Raw genomic sequence first — 22,552 nt, forward strand, 5'->3', positions numbered from 1 at the left:
AGTGCAGGTTACTTATTAAAAGGGCAGGCTGATCTGCAGCCAGCAGCCCTTACAAAGACGAGTGCTGGTCTAGCTGGTAGATGAAGAGGAAGTCAGAATCAGCAGCGGTAAGATTTCATTTCTACTCAGAAGATGGAATGAGCAGAAGTTCATGTGACTAGCTCCTGGAAGTACAGACCAGGGCCCAGCAGATGGACAGCAGTGAAACAGTCAGTTGTACAACTGAAAACAGGGCCAGAAATGGGACACCAACTTCAATGCTTTTGTACAGATCTCTTCTCCAAGAACTCTGAAGAACAATGCCTACTGGGACAGATGAAATTCACTGCCAGCGACTTGCAACAGAGTATCCGGTCTAGCCCAGCCAGCCTGACTTACTTATATCCTATGGAAACTAACATAACAATGTTGCTGGGAACCACAGAATTTACTACAACTTCTTACAGAGCAAGTGCCTTCACTGGGGTTTCTATTGCTGTGATTAAACACCATGACCAAAAGAAACTTGGAAAGGAAAGGATTCGTCTCAGCTGGCAATTCTCAGGTCACACTCCATCATGAAAGAGAAGCCATAGCTAGGAATCTGAAGGCAGGAACTAAAGCAAAAGCAATGGAGGAAGCTGTACCCCATGGCTTTGCCTGATTTCTTATAAAAACTTAGTTTCACCTGCCAAGGGATGGCAACCTTCTCCTACCCACATCTCCCAGTGCCATGTGATGTGAGCATGCACACATCAACCATGAAGGAAGAAAATGCCCACATATGCACCTATAGGTAAGTATGGAGGAAGGGATTTTCTGTATTCAGGTTCTTTTTTCCAGGCAACTCAAGGTTATATCAGGCAGACAAAAGATCCATCAGCACGGAAGAGAAAACTCAATGAGACAGGATCCAGAACAATTACTGCCAGAATCAGACATGCCTATGGCTTTTGGGATCACTCTTGGAAACAGGGTCAGGGGACACAGGACATAATCAGACACATTTGGATTCCTAGTGCTGCTCCCTAGTTAGGACTAACACATACAAACCTAATCTCTAAAATCCCTGTTACATTTTAATACCTTGCTAAGATGAAAGGACAGTACCTCCCCAAACCATGTGCATATTATCAGCACAGAGCAAACTGACACAGATATGGTAGACACCACATGTCCTACACATAAGACAATCTAGAAGCTCAGCTTTACTAAGTAAAAATGTGATCAAAAACATAACACGATAATAATACGATCAAGATCACAAATGCAAAATCAATATCACAAAGGTCAGGATATGTGATAAGGAAGCATATTTCAGTATTTTATCTACATTTATGCAGTGATTATAATGTTTATGGAACTCAATAGTTTGGTAATATAGGAATTAACCAGCAATCTTAATCTCATTAGCATAAACTGCCCCACAACTGACCTTCTATCTGGAAGGAAAAATGACTACTGAATAATATATTAAATTTCTAAAATTTTTCTTACTCTAAGAAACACTGAATTATTCATATTCTAATACATAGCTGAATTATGTAAACTTTGAAAAAATATATTTTGAAAGGAAATTTATAACAGTAGGATAACAAAACTTAAAACGCGCTGCATGTTTTATCTGTGGTTTAAAGTGATATGTCTATGTGTCATGTTCACAATGAATTTTGTCCTACAGACACAAGAGAAAAGTCTCAATTGAGTACATGTCAATATCAGAGTGGTCTGTAGGTATATTTGTGAGAGAGTACCCGGGTTGTTAGTTGCTGTAGAATGGCAGCAACTGTGGGTGATACCACTCCTTGGGCAGGTAGTTCTGGGGCTGTACAAGGAAGTGAGCTGTCAATGAGCCAGCAAGTAACCAATGCAGTAAGCGGTGCTCTTCCATGGTTTCTGCTTCACAGTCTAGCTTTAGTTTCTGTCTTGACTTCTTCAAATAATGGACTCTGATCTGGAAATGTAAATTAAATAAATCTTTTCTTCCCCTAAGCTCTTTTTGGTTACAGTGTTTTATCACAGCAACAGAAAGGAAACTAGAACAAATGCTGATTTAATAAGTAAAGGTACAACTTACTAAGTTGTTGCAGTGCCCCAGATGTGGTAAGAGTATGTTTCCGGCAAAGCCTAGCCATCTAACATCTATTTCCCACCTGCCTGCCAAAGTGCCCGGTAGCTCACAGTATAGAAGTATTTTACTAATATTTTATTTATTTGTAAATGATGGAGACTTAACCTCCCTATCTTGTCATTCACTTCATCTTAATATACGCAGCTTTCTTCAAAACCTATGTTAGATTTGAAATGATGAGAAAGAACAGTTTTGTATGTGTGAGTATCCCCGTGAATGACGTACTAGCGCCTACTGCTGAATTACTAGCAACTGCATGCACTGGTATACAATCAAACCCCGAGCAGGCACATACTAAAACACAACAAACAGCTTTAGGAGTTCCTGAAAAAGAAATCACCCAGGCAAGACAGCATATCAAAGCAAGAAGACACAGAAAAGACAATAGTAAAAAAGAAGAAAGAATTAGTTCTCATGCTATTCCTGTCGTAGTCCGTTTGGAGTAAAGTATATATAAATTGGGTGTCTCAAAAACAACTGAAATTTATTGCACAGAGTTCTAGAGATTGGGAAGTCCAATATAAGGAAAATCGGTTACTGATAAGAACTCACTTTCTTCCTCATATATTGTAACTCTATGCTGTGTCCCCATGTGATGGAAAGGATAAGGGAGTTATTCCGTTTTTTGAAGGACACTGATGGTCTCCAGGAAGGTTCTCCCTTTATGGACTAATCAATTCCCTCAATACTTGGGAGGTCTACTTTTTAAATACCAGGATTTGGGAAGATTTGCTTCTAAACAAACATTTGGATTATACCAATAAAGCATTTTTATTTCTCTCTACTCTGTAACCATTTAATAGCTCCATTAATCTATAAAAATACATAGTAGAAATTAAAATTCTATTAGACTCCTTCCAAGGAATTATCATGAAAAGATGTATTATTGTAAAACTTAGATGACGTATCTTTTACAGAAACAGAAACAAGCCTGTCTGCTCTGAAGCAAAGAACAAATAACCAAAGAGAATTTCAGGCTGGACTATATAACTAATTATATTTATATATACCTCATTTAATAAATCTTTTAAGACACTACAAACAATCAGATGTTTTAAGTGACATCTATGAAGTAGGTATGAAGTAGAGAAATCTAGAAAAGACCAATTATTAGATACTGATTTATTGATTTGATTAGTGATTTACCTAGAGCACTGTTAATACTGCCTGTCTGCCAAGCCTGCCTTCACATGCTCCCTCTACCAGAATGACCTGGAGAAATCGCTGAAACAATGAGTCCTTGCCATTAACAATCTACTGCCCTCTATGCTCCTGTAAAACCTCACTCGCTTACTGACCCACCTGGTGGTTTTAGATTATAAAATGCAAACCAGACATAGGACCAAGACCTCTCATGAGCTGTCCTGGCTCCCAAATGATTGGTGACACCTCATTCTATTCTAAACACTTCTATGGCCAACAGGTAAATAATGATAAAATTATCCTATGTGTTCATGAACACATTACAGAATTTTATCAGTTCAGCCCTTAACTAATCTGTGCTCGAGGTAGTATTTAGGAAACACTAGTGGAGGAGTGGGGGCGTGTCTTCACAGGTAAACATATTTGTTTGCCTCAAAATCACTAAGATCTGAGTTCAAACCATCGTCATCCATATAAATAGTCGGATATTCCCACCATCTGCTGTGGGCTCGCGCACTTCCCCCCTGCCTCAAGACTCGATATATGGAAGCACAAGATACTGGAACAACCCTTGGGCAGCTCGCCTTGCTTCTTCTCTTTTCTGTTATTGGATATTTTCTTTATTTACATTTCCTTTTAATTGGATATTTTATTTATTTATTTACACTTCAAATGTTATCCCCTTTCCCAGTTTCCCCTCTAGAAACCTTGTTTCCCATCTTCCCTCTCCCTGCTTCTATGAGGGTGCTCCCCCACCCACCCACACTTTCCCACCTCCCTGCCCTGGCATTCCTCTACACTGGGCCATCAAGCCTTCACAGGACCAAGGGCCTCTCCTCCCATTGATGCCAGATAAGGCCATCCTCTGCTACATATGCAGCTGGAGCCATGGGTCCCTCCATGTGCACTCTGTGGTTGGTGGTTTATTCCCTAGGAGCTCTGGGATGGGGTGGGGGTCTGGTTGGTTGATATTGTTGTTCTTCCTAAGGGTTGCAAAGCCCTTCAGCTCCTTCAGTCCTTTCTCTAACTCCTCCACTGGGGACCCTGTGCTCATTCCAATGGTTGGCTGCAACCTGCTGATAAGCAGATGAGATTAGTTACAGCCAGCTCCCCCTACTGCTGCTGCTGAGTACAACAAAGGGAAGAGCAGGCCAGAGAGCACAGGGGCCAAAGTTCTCTACTGAAGAGCAAGCGAGCAGGGTCTCAACCTTTCACAGCTGCCCCAGCACTGGGATCCTGTACGCCTCCTTTTTCTCTTAAGCCTAACTTTTTCCCCGTTCATTAATGTTCTTAGTGTTACAGTTTTTATCTTTCTCTAAGTATTGAGTTTACCATGCCCAAGCAGCTTAAATATTTGCATATGATATTTAACACTCGTTTTAAAATTCTCTTTCTTCTTAAATTAAATTAGTTCTGTCTATCTTCTTACATCTATTTTTCTCCTTTTAAACAAAAATAAACAAACAAAAAACCCACAACAACAAAAACCCAAACATTTTAAAAATGAGAGTGGTAGCACCTATCTATCTGTACTGTCAGCAGAGACAGGAGGATCTCTGTAAGTTCAAGACAAACCTCTACACAGTGAGTTCTAGGCTGCCCAGATCTAAATGGCAACACTATCCAGGATAACAAACTCTCTTTTACAAAACAAAAACAAAAACAAAAAATCTTAAAATACTGTGATCCAGCTGCTGTGTCAAAACTTAATGATCCTCATGACATAAATATAAAAGAAAAAGAAACCAGAAACTATACTAAAGAGTGTTAAATATCATATTTAAATATTTGAGCTAAGTGGTACTGCACATCAGCTTTGGTGCCTTGCAAAGACTGGGTGGGTGTAGACGTTGTGCTTTAGTCAGGAGAAAATGCACTTCCATCTTGTCACGATCTGATCCAGCCTGAATCCACTGAAAGAACGTAAGGGATTAATAAAGCGTCTAGCCAACTACCTGGGCCCACATGGATAAGTTCCAGTGCAGAAACACAGGAAATAACAGAAAGCAGCAAGATGTTTCCCTCAAAGTTAACACTTCCATAGTAACTGACTGTAATGATCACAAGAATGATCAATGAATTCACACAAGACTCAAATGCATGAGCCCAAAATAAAGAGGACACAAATAAACACTGAAATAAAACAAGGAAGACAAGCCAGGGTAGAAAAAGAGAATGCTGGATCTTCTTTTCCTCAGGTTCCTCTCCATTTCCATCCCTGTAATTCTTTCAGACAGGAACAATTATGGGTCAGAGATGTGACTGTGGGATGGCAACCCCATCCCTCACTTGATGTCCTGTCTTCCTGCTGGAGGTGGGCTCTAAAAGTTCCCTTTCCCTACTGTCTAGCATTTCATTTAAGGTCCCTCCCTTTGAATCCTGAGAGTCTCTCAGCTCTCAGATCTCTGATGTATTTTGGAGGGTCCCCCCAACCTCCTATTTCCTGAGTTTGCCTGTTTCCATTCTTTCTGATGGTCCTCAGAGGTTCAGTCCTTTTCCCTCACCAAATACCAGATCAGGTTCCCCTCTCTCCTCCACTGTCCCCCCCTCCACCCATCCACTTTCCCTTCCAGGTCCCTTCCTCCCTCCCTACTTGTGATTGCTTTCTTCTCTCTCACAAGTGGGACTGAGCCACCCTCAGTTGGGCACTTCAGTGAAGGTCCAGTGACAGGCCAAAGTGGGATCCAGCTCAAGGGGAGATCCCAAGGCCCAACACTATTACTGAGGCTATGGAATGCTCACAAAAAGGAACCTATCACGACTGCCCTCGGAAAGACCCAACAAACATCTGAAAGAGTCAGATGCAGATATTTGCATCCAATGAATGGACAGAAGCAGCTGACCCCTGTTGTTGAATTAGGGAAGGCTGGAAGAAGCTGAGGAGAAGGGAGATCCTGTAGGAGGACCAGCAGTCTCATTTAATCTGGACCCCCAAGATCTCTCAAACACTGGACCACCAACAGATAGCTACACCAGTTGATAGAAGGCCCACAAAACACATAACAGTAGAGGATTGCCGGGGTCTGTATTCATTCAGAGATGATGTAACTAACCCTCAAGAGACTGGAGGCCCCAGGGAGTTTAGAAGTTGGTAGTGGGGTGGGGACATCGATGTGGAGACAGGGGGGTGGAGAGGAGGAATGGGATGTGGAATAGTCAGAGGTGAATAGGGGTGAGGGGATAAAATATGGAGTGTAAAAAAAATAAATTAATTAAAACTAAAATAAATTTACAAAAAATAAAAAGAAAGAAAAGAAAAAGAGAATGCAATGAAATGAGGGGCTGGAAAAAATATCACATGGAAAATGGAGTATTTCCCCTGAGCAAAAGTGAAAGAATAATTTGAGTTTCAAATAATGTCATTTATTTTTAATAATACGATACATACTCTGAGAGGTGATGGCCAAATATATAATTCAAAGAAAGATTATTTTTACTATAGAAAGAATCCCTTAACTGGACAAAAAAGTTACTTAATTACCCTACTCTACTTAAGAGAAAATCTTATCGGAAGTAGTCACTTAGTTATTTGTAACTGTGTATGTTGTATATGACTGATATGTGTTATTAATAATTGCTATCAGAACATATTTTGTAACAACTTTCATAAATTTGATTTCTTTAAAAGTTACATAGTTCTGTTTTTAACAGTAGGAACCTCTCCCTTCATCACACACACACACACACACACACACACACACACTTAAAAGACTTAACAAGACTTAACACTTAAAAGACTTAACAAGATAAAGTAAATAAATTTAGAGACTTGTAAAAAATATAATATAAATATATATTATAAATAATATATATAATATAAACTAAAATATAATATAATATATAGCTAATTCAATTTCTTTAACAGCATATTCAATTCTTACTGTTTAATTTTAATACTTTATTTTTATGAGAACAAAGTACTTAAGATTAAACTAGTGTTTCAACTTACACAGCTCTGAGATACATTTTAATAACTGAAGTAATTGATACAGACATGCTATGACGTTTAAGATAATTTCAGTGATTTATAGATCCTCAAATCATTTAAATTTCAGTTCCATGAAGTTATGATATATTATTAATCAAGTAGAAAGTTTTACTTATGGTCAGAAATTTAAATTATGTAACACATCTCTTTAATAAATGTATAATCTTGAAAAAGTAGCTAGAGAAAACAGACTATCAAGTTATGAGAGATGAAGAGGAGCTGGAGAACATCCAAAAAGCAGTAACACAAATTGGTAAGTGATGGGAAATACTTTAACTGAAGAACCTGAAAGTAAGTTGGGTTAGTAGAAGACAGAGGTTGGGGAGGAAGTGTCAGCATGACAGCAGAGACTGCCAATGCTCTCTTCTTAGAAGAAAGGGTATAAGAGAAACTTGATTAGCAAATGAGAGAACTATAATAATATACCAAAACTAATAACTATAACAATATACCATTATTCAGTTTTAAAAGTTAAAACCTTATCAAAGACAAGATTGTTAAGAGGTGTCACTGAGGTTTTAAGCCACAGTGTAAACGAATGATGGCAGTTGCTCTTATAATAAATGTAAATATTTATAATAAATAGTAAACACCATTTGTGCTGTTTGTACATGTTCATCTACACCAACCCAATGTACAATTTCAGCCCAGTCTCTTAAGGCAGGGCCTACTTGGCTCCCTCGCACTCCAATTCACAATCGGATATTACGCACATCTATGAATATCCCTCTGGCAATGCCCGACAGGAGTCAGTGCATGGCTACTGCAGGAGTCCTCTCACCTCAGAGAAGTTAAGTACAGCCCACTTGCCTTGGATTAACATTTTGTTATACGAGTTTTATTTTATTTCCCTGTTTGTAAAATGTTCTGGATACACTGCTGCTCGCTCCTAGGATTTGTGTTTAGATTGGAGGTAGAAAATTCAAGAATCCCACTTTTTATTTGACACTTTCCTTGCTCAAATAATCCTTTATATCCTAGGTGTTCTCCTCTTCAGGTAGTATTGATAGAGGACACCACACTCGCCTCTCAACATTTCAAGCTCCTCCCACTACCAGTCCCAGGACATGCCCCATCTCACTGTTGCATTGTAATCCAAGAAGAGCTACTACTTCATCCCACACACATACATACACGAAGGAACACTACCTCAGCCACCTACACATGGTACAAGATGGCAGTTTCTTCCTACAAGAGTCGGTCTGAAAAGAGGGATACGATATAGTTTCAGACATCAAGGTGGTTGAGGAGCAGGCCTTTCCAGCGTGAACCACAAACCAACAGGCCAAACTGGTATCCCTTACCCATGCCTTTCAACTAGCAAAGGGACAATTCCTTAACCTTAATACAGAGTCCAAATATGCCTTCCACAGTCTCCTGCAACAAGCTGCCATCTAGATGAAGCATGGCTTAACAACTAACAACAAGGGGAGGTTAGTAACTATCTCTGCTCAAATTATGGCTAAGCTAAAGGCCCCTCGTCTTACCATGGTCATAGGAATTGTCCAAAACTGATCACACCAAGCAGACAATTATCTGCAAGGGAAATAACCAAGTCAACATGGCAGCTTGAGCCTCAGATCTCAGAGGCCTAGATTCCGCTCACATGCCACAAGACATCCTCACTTTACAGCCCACATCTGTTCTATCATCCCCAGACACTCAATAAATTCTATCCTATCTGTACCAGCTCTTTCATCCTAATAGCCAGGCTTTGTCTAATTTTTCTAAATCTGTTTACAGCCCACCCCTGAGGATCTTTTATAAAGACCATCACTGCTTCTTGTAAAATCTATCCAATTTCCCATTCAACCTCCAGGTATCGCATCTTCCTTCTCCAACACTGCAAGCTAGGGGATCCCTCCCTGGGCCAGACTAGCAGCTCAACTTCATCTGCTTGCCCACTACTAGACATTTCAAATACATTTTGATCCTTGTTGACTTATTCTTAGGATGGGTAGTGGTCAGAGACAGTCTCTGATTTTCTCAGGAAGATCATTTCCCATTTCACAGTTTGAACATCCCTTTAATAAGATAAATGGGCAGGCACCTTCAGGGTGCCTAACCACAGCTAATCTCAATACACTGGATTCATCTTTCCCATAACCTTCCTTTTAACATTTCAATCTGAACAAAACCTTGCTCCCTTAGACATCAGGTGATACCAGGGAAACCCAGCTTGCTTCCACTCTCAGTAGAATGTGACCTCACACATCTGCTGAGGCTCGGGTCTGATAATACTAGGTTATTACATACCTTTCCTTCTTCTACTTCCTGCTGCTCACTCCTGTTGGTATCAGAGTCCATGTATGGAAATTTGGGATTCAAGAGACTTACACTCAACAATTCACCCAGACCACTCAAATGGTAGAAACCGGAGACTGTTTGATGGAAGGTTGATAGTAAGAGATATATATCCCTATGACCCCTACATCAGTCTCTTTCATACTTGGCTACTTTGCTTGCTTTCTTTATGACCAAACTAAAAATTATTGTCTATGTTGGCCACACATTTCTGGAGGCTGCCCTCACTGTTCCTATTGAATACAAGAGGCATATTCAGGAGGGGACTCTGAATAAGTTTTACAAGGGATGGGAGATTTTTATCTTTGAATTAAGGACCCATATAACTCCAGATGGGAAACAGAAGTCACTAGTAAAATTTACTACCACATTTGTCACAATTATTCATTGAGCATGACCAAAATACAAGGAGTGTACAACTTACTCTCCTAACATTCAGGTACAGAAAAAAACAGATGTGACCATGAGGACAGAGAGGTGGGATCAATGCTGTCCAGCAAGGGAGACGTTAGGGAGGTAATGGCCTCTGAGGAATGTCAGATCACATCTGTTAACTCCTCTCTGAAATCCCTTTCTCCTCCTTTCCCTAGTCCTAACTGTACTAACTGGTCTTATACACTCCTGCCTATGTTTTCTTTGTACCTGGTCTTATAAACTCCTGCCTATGTTTTCTTTTATTAAAAAATAAATAACAACAGAAACTCTTCCTTCTAGTTCACTTAAAATCTTAGCAAATCTTGGCTTAAAAAAAAATCATTCCCTCTGGGAAAATGTCCTTTGTAAGCTCTAATATGATAGTTTCTTAGAACTATCTTTTTACTTAAAAGGCACTGGTTCCTCACTTGAGCCCAAGAGATAAAGATAACTAAAGGCAGCATGAAAGCCTGCCATGTCTGCCTTCATTTCTTGTCTCTCTTTCTGTACATCATCTTGAATAAAATCCCTACTTGATTCCTAATTTTGTATAACATCTATGATAGTGTGGCTACCCCTTGGAGCGGATCCCATTATGAGAGCCAGATTAATCCCCTCAAGTAAATGGAGTTATTCAGATTACTTTATAAAGTCAATTACACCTACAACAACAGGGCTGGTTAATTAGGTGAATTCTTGCACTCTTGCCATAATTATTTCTTCATTTGAACCCAACTGCAATTTAAATGCCCTAACTATGAACAGAGGGTCACTGGGTCCCATTGTTTGTTCACTTCCCCAGTGTGACTAACTCTCCTCTATTTGCTTTCTACCATAACACACTCATCAACAGGCATATTAGAATAGTTGGTCTAGCCCAGCCAGTATATACACATATGTATGTTTGATTCTTGAACTCACTTGAAGTACTCAATCCCATGATTCCCCTAGAAGGCATACTATAGAGATAGCATATTTGCTGATTTATATGCTTGTTGATTTGAGGATAAAAACAATACATATGTGTCTTTCTCCAAAGAAAATGTAAGTGTGTTAGATAGTTACAGCTAGCTGTAAAGGTTGGAAAACTTGAAAAGGCTTGTAGGTCCTAGTTCTAATGGTTTAAAATTCATTATCAATATTGGCAATATCTGTAGTTGCAGGAGTAAAATAAGTACTGAAATTCTGTCCTGTGCCACAGATCTACCATTAAAAGAACCTGATCTAGCTAAGAACTTGTAGAGCAATAGGGTCCCTCTCCTAGAGGTTAATTCTGTTAGGCCTAGGAGGATTGTCTCCTAGAGGCAGGTATAAATCACTGCTGTGAAGAAGAAGCTCTGAAAAACTTCTTATACAAACCTCCCAAAGTAGAATGACAAATAGCAAAGAAACAATGTAAGACTAAGAGTCCATACCTAGTCACAATTCTACAGATATATAGTCATGTAATCTAGGATTTTAAAAAGACAAGATGGGTATTATAAAAACTGTCACTTCTAATCAAGTTATACTAATAAGCTGAATCAAAAGAATTAACTACCTTTAACATTGATACTTGATTTCAATCTCCATCAGTTTCTACCAGTGTCACAAATAAAAGCTAAAAGTATTCAACAGCATCCTAATTAAGATTTCAAACATTACAGGCACATTAGAGCAATAAGAAATTATTATCATTTGTGGATGGTTGTATTAAGAATATAACATTCAACCCAGAGAACTTCAAACAAGAAACTCTTTCTAGTAGGCAGGGAGAGAAGGAGAAGAGAAACAAAGGAAAAGGGGCTTAAGGACAAAAGAGAAAAAAATCCTTCCGAGCAGGCCCACTAGGATGATATAACAAGTGTTTCCAAGCAAATCTAACACTAGCCAGCTATGGAAAATAAAACAGTGTTGACAAAAAGAAAATAAGAATTCTCACCTTCCATGAAAAGCAAAGGAAGGTATCACCTGCCTTGCACACTCCAGAGGAAAGAATTTGAGGAACTGAAAATCTGTTTTCTGAAAGGAGCTCTACAGGATAGCTCAGGAGTTCTTAGAGTGGTCCAGATGTACACGAATTAAGTGTGAGAATGTGTGCACACCTATATGTGTGTGCATGCATGTGCATGCATGCATATGCATATGTATGTATGTGTGTGAATATGTATACAATCAGCTATTTATGTTTGGTGATACTGACTTTCTGGAAGCAGTCTCCTTTTGAGTGGGACAATGTAACAGATTTTTACCATGTCCTACAGTTCAGCCTTGAACTTGCTATTGTACTCCAGACTGGCCTCTAACATACTTAGTCTTCCAAATGCTGGGATTACAGACATGTACCATCCATCATACTGGTACTTTTTTGTTTTTATTAATTTTACACACATGCATATGCACACACGTGCAGCAGTATTATTTAAGAAGGAGTAAAATTTTATCAGCTCTATTTAGTAAGGTCAAGGATGTTCCCTAACATTCTTTCTTTATTTACTTTATTAATCATTTCATTCATTTACATCTCAAATGATATCCCACTTCCTGATTACCCCCTCCAACAATCACCCATCCCATGATATCTCACTTTCCGGTTACCCCTCCACTAAACCCTCCCCCTTCCCACGTCTGCCCTCCCCACTCCCTCTTTTTAGCCTGTATGAGAGTGCTCCCCCACCCACCCACACTCTCCTGCCCCCACAGCTCCAGCATCCCCTTACTCTGGGGTATCAAACCTCCTGGGACCAAGGGCCTCCTTGCTTTTAGGCAAGTCCATTTTCTGCTACATATGTATCTGGAGCCACAGACCCTTCCAGGTCCACTCCTTTGTTGGTAGTCTAGATTGAGAGAACTGGGTAGTCAGGCCAGCCTATGTTGTTCTTCCAATGGGATTGCAAACCCCCTCCACTCCTTCAGTCTTTCTGCCAGCTCCCCGACCAGGTTCTAAGTTCAGTCTGATGGTTGGCTCCAAGCACCTGCATTGGTCATTTGCTGGCTGAACCTCTCAAGGAACAGCCACACTTGGTTCCTGTTACAAAGCACCTCTTGACTACAACAGTGTTGGGTTTTGAGTCTGCAGACATGATGTATCCACAGATGGATCCATTCCCGGTTGGCCCTTCCTTCAGTCTCTGTCTCATTTTTTTGTCCATGTTCTTCCTTTAAACAGGAACATTTCTGGGTTAAAAAAATGTCAGATGGGTGGGTGGTCCTATGCCTCCACCAGGGGCCATGCCTATCTACTGGAGATGGTCTGCAAAGGTTCTATCTCCCCCTTCTCTATTGGGTCCTTTGGGTCCTGGGAACCTCACCTTTCTCTGGTTACCTTTATGGGACACTCCAGTGACTACCCCCATTTCCTCATTCCCCTGCTACCTATTTTTGTTTGATTTCCTAACCCTCTGTACCTCTGTCACATCTCTTCCAGTTCCTGATACTGAGTCTTTTATTTCTTCCCCCTCCTTTTTCCCTCCCTTGTCTCTCTCTCCTTCCACCTCCCACAACGTTCCCCCCTCAATGTAGGAATGAAGCATCCATCCCCTGGTCTTCCTTCCTTCTACACTCCATATGGTGCATAGGTTGTATCTTGGGTATCGTGAGCTTTGGGGCTAGTATTCAGCTATTAGTGAGTACATAACATATGTGCTCTTCTGTGCCTGGGTTAGCTCACTCAGAATATTTTCTAGTTCCATCCATTTGACTGAGAATTTCATGAAGTCATTGTTTTTAGTGGATACATAGTACTCCATTGTGTGTACATACCACATTTTCTGTATCCATTCTTCCCTTGAGGGACATCTGAGTTGCTTCCAGCTTCTGGCTAGTACATTTAAGGTAGCTATGAACATAGTGGAGCATGTGTCCTTGTTATATGATGGAGCATCATTTGGGTATATGCCCAGCAGTGGTATAGCTGGGTCAGGAACCACCAGTCTGATTTCCAAAGTGGTTTTACTAGGTAGGTTTTACTGGCAAAACCACCAGCATTGGAGGAGTGTTCCTTTTTCTCCATATACTTACCAACATCTGCTGTCACCTGCGTTTTTGATCCTAGCCATTCTGACTGGTGAGGTGGAATCTCAAGGTTGTTTTGATTTGCATTTCCCTGATGAGTAAGGATGTTGAACATTTAAGTGTTTATCAGCCACTCAAGATTGTTCAGTTGAGAATTCTCTATTTAGCTCCGTACTCCACTTTTTAACAGGGTTATTTGGTTCTCTGGAGTCTACTTTCTTATATTTTGGATATTAACCCTGTATCGGATGTAGGGTTGGTAAATATCTTTTCCCAATCTGTGGGTTGCCATTTTGTCCTACTTATAGTGTCCTTTGCTTTTCAATTTTATGAGGTCCCATTTGTTGATTGAAGTTCTTAAAGCATAAGCCACTGGTGTTCTGTTCAGGAACTTTCCCCCGTGTCCAAGTATTTGAATCTTCCTCACTTTCTCTTATACTACATTCAGCATATCTGGTTTTATGTGGAGTTCCTTGATCCACTTGGACTTGAGCTTTGTACAAGGAGATAAGAATGGATCAATTCGCATTCTTCTACATGATAACTGCCAGTTGAGCCAGCACCATTTCTTGAAAATGCTGTTTTTTTCCCCCACTGGATGTTTTTAGCTCCTTGTCAAAGATCAAGTGACCATTGGTATGTGAGTTCATTTCTGGGTCTTCATTTCTATTCCATTGATCTACTTGTCTGTTGCTGTACCAGTACCATGCAGTTTTTATCACAATTGCTCGGTAGTACAATTTGAGGTCAGGGATGCTGATTCCACCAGAAGTTCTTTTATTGTTGAGGATAGCTTTCACTATCCTAGGTTTTTTGTTATTCCAAATGAATTTGAGAATTGCTCTTTCTAATTCTATGAAGAATTGAGTTGGAATTTTGATGGGTATTGCATTGAGTCTGTAGATTGCATTTGGTAAGATGGCCATTTTTACTATATTAATCCTGCCAACCCATGAGCTTGGGAGATCTTTCCATCTTCTGAGATCTTCTTCCATTTCTTTCTTCAGGGATTTGAAGTTCTTATCATACAGATCTTTCACTTCCTTAGTTAGAGTCACACCAAGATATTTTATATTATTTGTGACTATTTGTGAAGGGTGTTGTTTCCTTAATTTCTTTCTCAGCCCTTTTATCCTTTGAGTTTGTTTAGAGGTTTATTTTTTGAGTTCAATACCTACACTGAGGAAGACTAATCACCTGTGGTACCACATTGGGCTTAGGGGTTAGGAAAGAGAGACAAAAAGCAATAAAAACCTGTTTGTTTTTCCCTACCCAATTCCCAACATCCAACCAAGCATTCATTTGAACCCTATGTAGGAGGCTGAACTAAGTTTTGGTAGATATATTACTAGCCAAAAAAGGAAGACAGAGTTATTAAACAGTACGATTCCGAAGTATAAATCAGTTAAGCACAACAAGAATGCCACTAAGGCATTCAGACCAGATTCTTAATACCTATATTTTATTTGGTTTGCTCTTGTGTATATTTGATTTGGCCTTATGTTTAGAGTTTTTGTTGCTGTTGTTTTGATTTGATTTGTATTGTTCTTTGAGACAGAATTTGATAAGAAAGCCAATGCTAGTCTGTAACTCTCTAGGTGGCCCAGACAAGTGTCAAACCAATGACAATCTTTATATTCACTTCCTTGATGTGGGGTTACACCTAGTTCCACACATTTTAAATTTGGATAAATACCCAAAGGTTATCTACATTTGAACACATTTTTTAACAAGAATAGTATAAACAAAAACCAAAACAGGGAAACAAACAAACAAAATTCACTAAAGCTTCACTAAATTAAACCTCCCTACCAAGAAAGATCTTCCTCATCCTCCTCCAGGATCTAGTGCAGAACTGTGCTCAACCCATAGGTATACTCTATGCCACATCCAGCTACTCTGACATCCTTCCCAGGGTCTAGACAAGTGAGTCTCCCTGATGCCCCCTATCTATATGACCTCCTTAACCTCGTAGATCTAGCTCAGGTCCCATATTCAGTGTCCTGCTCTATCCAGTTCTTAGGATATATTGCCTTTATCTTTTTTTGCCCCCTCCCCCCCCCAATTGCCTTTATCTTAAGATAAAAACAATATAGTACTGGTACAAAAACAGATATGTAGACCAATGGTACAAAATCTAAGACCCAAACATAAGTATATGTGACTTCATGCACTTAGTATTAGACAAAGATGCCAAAAACAAAGGCTGGAAAAAAAAAAAACTTTCCACAAATGGGGCTAAGAAAACTGGACCCACATGTCAAAGAACAAAAACAGAGCCACATCTATCACTTTGCATAAAAACTAACTCCAAATGAACAAAGACATAAGCCTGAAGCAGTGAGACTACTAGAAGAAAATGTATGGGTCAGCCTACGTGACATAACTGGGGGAAAACTTTCTTAATGGAACTTTATATACAAAAATTAAGTGCAACTACCCAAGGAGAGTGAAATCATGGATCTTGGGGGAGAATCTACAAAGACCACTTTATTAAACCAGTAAACCCCTATATTCTAAATATTTGTCTTGTCTTTATACCCACAGATAAGTGTTGTCACCCTTCATCAAGGAAACTTCTCTTTGCCAGTCTCAATGGATACAGCTACAAAACACACACACACACACACACACACACACACACACACCAAAACAAAATTTAAAAATCCATCAATCCTAAGGCTCAGGGCATATTGCAAAAGAAGGAGTATAAAATTCTACGATCCAAAGGATCTGGGAATTTACTGTGAGGCTGTGTCTCCTAGTCATGTCAGGAGGTACACCTATAAAGTCTTAACGAACATGACTGCCCAAACTTGAGCTGAACAAGATCAACTATAGATACACCAAAGTGGATAGAGGAAAGACTAAATAGTCTCAACTACACACAAAGAATTACAGGCAACTAAAAAATGCTGAGAATGGAAGAAATACTCTTCCCAGGGAAGAGCCCACCAACTGATTATTCAATAAAAAATGATCCACACTGAAAACATATATACAAGTAACATACAAACTGAATTTATGTATTTCAGAATGTATGTGTGTATGTGTGCGTGTGTGTGTGTGTTTGTATGTGTAAAAAGAGACCATGAATTAGAAAAAAATCAAGAAGGGATATATGGTAAGGTTTGGAAGGAGGAAATGGAAGGGGGGATATTATAAAAGTGTATTATAACCCCCAAAATAAATGTTTTAAAAATCAAGAATACTGTGGTGTCTTCTAAATTTTAATTTTTAATTATTAATTTGGTTTTTAGAAATAGGCTATTCTTTATAACTCAGGCTGGATTCAAACTTCTGGACCTCCTGCCTCAGTCAACCCAGTTTTGATTATTGGTATACACCACACACACTCTGGAACAGATTATCTTGAAATAAACTGAATGAAAAGAAAGGTCACCAACTTAGAAAAATAATAGTACCTTCATAAAGAAAAGAAACAACTGCAAAATAATGTTATACAAGTAAACATAAATAATTTTCAATAAAAGTATGACATTAGACATAACAGGTTAAAGGGGGAAATGAAAGTCAAACAAGAAGATGTATAAGAACAAAAACAGAGGGAACACAATCATTTATAAAAACTTAAGATTTCCAGAGCCAAAGGACTGAAGAGTTGAGGGGAGAAAGGCCAACCCAGGTCCCAGCACTGTGTGTGTGTGAAAATCTGCCTATCTCAGGCATCACCTTAAAGTTTCAGGAAATTGAGAATTGTTTCATTCTGTAAACTTTAGAGAGAAAAGCATCTCATCGTCCCCATACAGATGACCAGAAGTCAGAAAAGTGTTTCTCTTGTACATGTCAACCTTTACTTTAAAGATTTCCTTTATTTTTACTTATGTGTAAGTGAGCATCTGTAGGCACACAAAAGTGTTTAGTGCCCATAGAGGGAGGGTACTTGATCCCTCCAGAGACAGGCTTAAAGTTGGCAGACAGCTACTATGTGTACATATTGGGAACTGAAATACTATGTGTACATATTGGGTCTTCCAAAACAAAACAAAACAAAACACACACACAAAAAACCCTAAAAAACCAAACCAAAACAAAACAAAACAAAAAACCACAACCAAACAACAAAAACAAAAACAAACAAACAAAAAAGAAAAGAAAACAAAACAAAACAGCATGAGCTGTTAACTGCTGAGTTGTCTTTCTAGACTGTTTTTATTTTTTACAGCCCAGCAATCTCACAATTGAAAAAACAATATTCACTAAGTCTTTGATTACTATACTAGATGTTAGCAGCATTTCTACATAGCAGCATAAACACTGGATGTTGTCCTACCATGTTCAATTGCAAATAGTAGGCAGTATATTTGAAATAATTGCTTTGCATATCAGAGACTCACACAGTTCAAGCTAGTACATCAGAAGAAGGAGGAAGATATAGATTAATGGTAAAGTACTTGCTGAGCAAGCATAAGGCCCTCAATTCTACTGTCAGTTCAGCAAAACAAAGGAAATACATACTAAATATCACATACATAGTAACTCTAAAATATTATTACTACCATAAAGAACGGGAAGAGTATGTGTGTTTGTATGTACATGAAAGAGAGAGATCATATATTGACGACCCAACGGAAGCATGTTAAATACTAAAAACAAAACAAACAAAAAAGACACAGCAAAGTTGTAAGAATAAGGTATTTTTAGATCCACCCAAGTACACATAAAAACAATAAATTAAAAGACAAACATGGCTCCCTCTGAGAACGGTGCACGGAAAGGGGTGCTAAGCTCCGATACATTGATTTTAGTAACAAAGTCAATGAATTATTTGGCTCTTTCCATTATTATACATTCTATACAAAAGCTATAGAAAGCACTGGATAAAATACAATATACAAATTTAATACAAAAAAAAAAAAAAAGGAAACTGTCTCTGAAAGCTAAACCAAAGAAAGAGAGGGAGAAAGTAAGGACTAGGATAGATCAGGCTAGATACAGACCTGCTACCATCTCAAAAAGTTACGCTCTGGAACTAGGAACCTCTGGCACATTTATACTCAAGTGTCAGTTTTTTACATGGGTAGGATCAAAATTAAATCCTGAACCAGAAATCTTATCTGTTCAGAAAGTGCTTAATATTGACAGATCGGTGTTAACTTTTTAACGTTAAAAATGCAGAACAATGTCTCAATTGATTTTTACTTATTCTTTGAAGAAAGTCCTACCTTTGTGAAAAGTGTTAAATTGTGAAGTTGGTAATGATGTCGGTAATCCCAGTGGCTTTTAAGGCACTATTTGTAGAAGTTCCTTTTTAGTACTAGTGAAGAGAGAGAGAGGGAGAGGGAGAGAGACAGAGACAAAGACAGAGTCAGAGACAGAGAGACACAGAGAGAGAGACAGAGAGAGACAGAGAGGAGAGAGGGAAGAAAATTAGGAAAAAAGAAATGAAGGAAGGAAGGAGGGAAGAAGTGAAAAGATAAGCGTAACTACTATTTTGAAATATGCAAGTCCTTGCCACTATTTGGAACAAATAACTCACAGTGTGTTCACAGTCCACACACAGAACTGTTAACTGGCACATAGTACTTATCAGTATCTTTTCAAAACAAGTCAAATTCCCTCAGCATGAATAAGACTAAGTATCTGGTGATAAATTCTTCTGCAATTCATTAAATGGGATGAGCCAGATATACAGACCTTTAAAAAAGGACCCAGATATGGCTGTCTCTTGTGAGACTATGTCGGGGCCTGGCAAACACAGAAGTGGATGCTCACAGTCAGCTATTGGATGGATCACAGGGCCCCCAATGGAGGAGCTAGAGAAAGTACCCAAGGAGCTGAAGGGATCTGCAATCCTATAGGTGGAACAACAATATGAACTAACCAATACCCCCCCCCCCCCGAACTCGTGTCTCTAGCTGCATATGAATCAGAAGATGGCCTAGTCGGCCATCAGTGGAAAGAGAAGGGCCAAGGCCAGGGCCAAGAAGTGGGAGTGGGTGGGTAGGGGAGTGGGTGGGGGAACGTGTGGGGGACTTTTGGGATAGCATTGGAAATGTAAATGAAATAAATACCCAATTAAAAAAAAGAATATTTTATTTTCACTAAAGAGTATTTAGCAGCTAACTAGTGCCAAGGCAATTTCTAAAACACCACAACGGCAAAATCCTTGTAAATAAAATACATCATGCTTTTCATTAAAAGGAGTTCTAGTAAGCAGTGCAAAGAGAGGAGAAAATGTAAAGTGGACAAGTTAGGAAAATCAACTCCCTGTAATCATTAGAAGTTCTTACAAGAAGAACATGGTCTGTAATTTGTCCTATTATCTCTACAGCCCAGCAAGGAAAGGACCCGGCACACCAGGGAACTAACCAAGAGATGTCTGCTATCCTAACTTAAGAAGCGAGCTGGAGCACTGTCTCAGTCCTCCAAGAAGCAAGAGAGTAAATCCTAGTCATCTTTGAAGTAAGCTCTGCCAGTCATCACAACAGACAGCACCTCTCGGAAGGACAGGTCCTTACCTGCTGCTGCACTGGCACTTGCTGTACCACCTGTGTAGGCACTGCTGCTTGGCTAGCCACAGACGTCTGCAGAGTCACTGTCGAACCTGTGTCTGAACCCGTCTCTGAAGTCTGCATGATGGTCTCTAGAATACATGAAAACAGTTGAAAGTGTCATGATAAGCATGATAAGTGTCACTGCAGTTCTTAAATCCTATTACGAGGCTTTGGACATATAATACCACTCATACCAATACACTGTCATCACAGCCTATGTCTATCTTTAGTCACTGTCACCAGCTTTTAACTAAATAAAGAAAATTACTATTTTACTTAAAAAAAATCCTTATTATACCTCTTGGTCTGAGACTAAGAGGCAGAACTTCTCTGAAAGCGGCTGTCCTTTGATTTCAGCTGTTAAAAGTATTTCAATTCTTTAATGAACTATGGTATAAATATTCATAATATTCAAATCTCAGAACACAATCTGAAATAGATGCCCATTGTAATGAACCATATTTTCTAGATACTTTTCAAGGCTATTAGGAAGTCAATAAAGAATACAGAGTAAATCATTTCTAAATTAATTTCTAAGTGTGTGTGTGTCTCTATGTGTGTGTGTGTGTGTATACACATACATTCATACATATACATTATATGCTAGTTACAAATTCAATAAAAATAAATGTGAATTTCCTGGTCTGTGGATAAAGGAACATAATTGCAAGGTCTGTAGATAAGGTATGCAGTACTGATAATTGGTAGCCTATGAAGAGCAATACATTTCAGTTTAAAGTTGTAAAGAACATGGTGAACATTTATGTTCCTTCAGAAAATTAAGTTCTCAAGTACTCAATGCTTGGGGGAGAAAGTTACTTCTCAAAATCTTCCTCACAGCGTGACCAATCCTATTCTTTTCCTACAACCACCATCTCATTCAAGTTTAGCGGTGGACCTTGAAAAACCACAAACCTACTCTTATAATACACAATCTGTAGCCGCGAGAGGTTAGAAACATAGTTAATGTAGCAAGAGAATAGCTGGGCCATGCTTGTCATTATGACCTGAGTCATGTTCTCCAGTGTTGTACTGGCATTTCTATACATGATCTATGAATTTCCTTATTGCTTTCTTAGTCAAAGTCCTAAAGCTGCACAGAAGCCACAAAGTCCAGCAGTAACAGCTGCAACAGATTGTGTTCAGAAGTAAGAGGATCTTCTGGGTGCTTTTTATAAACATATTTACTCAGGAATAAAGGAATCCACGAAACGACCTGAGTTTCACTTTTAATTGAGGGGTGTTGCGTATACTGAAGAAGGAAGAAATGCATGAACAATGAGGACTGTGGCTCTTGGGTCATTTACAGTGATGGGCTCATATGCAGCTTTAAGACATCCTGGATACGTGAGAAGCCACTGTGTAGACAAGTTGCAATTTTTCAAAAGACGCTGAAAAATCAAGATTTTTTTATGTGAAATATAACAAACTGTGGCTCTTTCAAATGTAAAAATCATGTCAATAAATTTTTATTTGGACTAGCATTAAAACCATGGAGATACCTAAGACTGAATGAGAATTACATGATTGCGTATACAAAATTCCCATCTGGTTAGGATGATGGCAGACAATGATGCTCTAATGCTGGAAGCCAAAGCTAGGTTATAGTTCAATGAAACAGTGCTTACTTAGCCCTAGTTAGATCCCAGCACTGGCTATCCCCTTCAAAATTATCTTTTTCTTAAAGGAGAATACATAAATTAGAAACCCTAGCTCTTCCTTTTATTTAATTTTTTTTCCTTCCATGACAAGTAGAGAGAAAAACAGCAATCCAAACATGAATGCAAGAACCTTTTGGGTCCTTTGATTTATCATGCACACTCAGAGTACTGATTACTGTTGTGCTCTAACAACAGAGCTAGATGTTTGTAGGACAAGGCATAGCCCACGAACACATAGCGTCTGCTGGGATGGCGCTCAGTCTCGCCAGCTTTAGGATGACCAGGAGACGTTGTCTGTATGGTGTACACATTCAGACGGCATGTGTGGCCAGCTAGGGCGTCTCCTGACCTCTGACTCATCCGTTATGCATGGGTTTCCACAGTGACACCTCTTACACTACCATCCCCTCCTGCTCTCCAC

The 22,552-nt window shown here is 39.1% G+C and overlaps 1 protein-coding gene across 14 annotated transcripts in view; it reads right to left on the reverse strand.

Moving 5' to 3' along the window:
* Rfx3 (regulatory factor X, 3 (influences HLA class II expression)) overlaps nt 1-22,552 on the reverse strand; it is a 252,949-nt gene that overhangs the window by 118,624 nt on the left and 111,773 nt on the right. For all 14 annotated transcript variants that reach the window (XR_003952761.1, XR_003952760.1, XR_877668.3 and 11 more), the window contains one exon: nt 20,435-20,559. Coding sequence is in view for 11 of the 14 variants with exons in the window: in NM_001360357.1 (NP_001347286.1) it covers nt 20,435-20,559 (125 nt within the window). In the remaining 3 variants the exon portion in view is untranslated. The remainder of the gene's footprint in view (nt 1-20,434; nt 20,560-22,552) is intronic.

This window comes from Mus musculus, chromosome 19 (assembly GCF_000001635.26).
Source record: "Mus musculus strain C57BL/6J chromosome 19, GRCm38.p6 C57BL/6J".
NCBI classification, from domain to species: domain Eukaryota; kingdom Metazoa; phylum Chordata; class Mammalia; order Rodentia; family Muridae; genus Mus; species Mus musculus.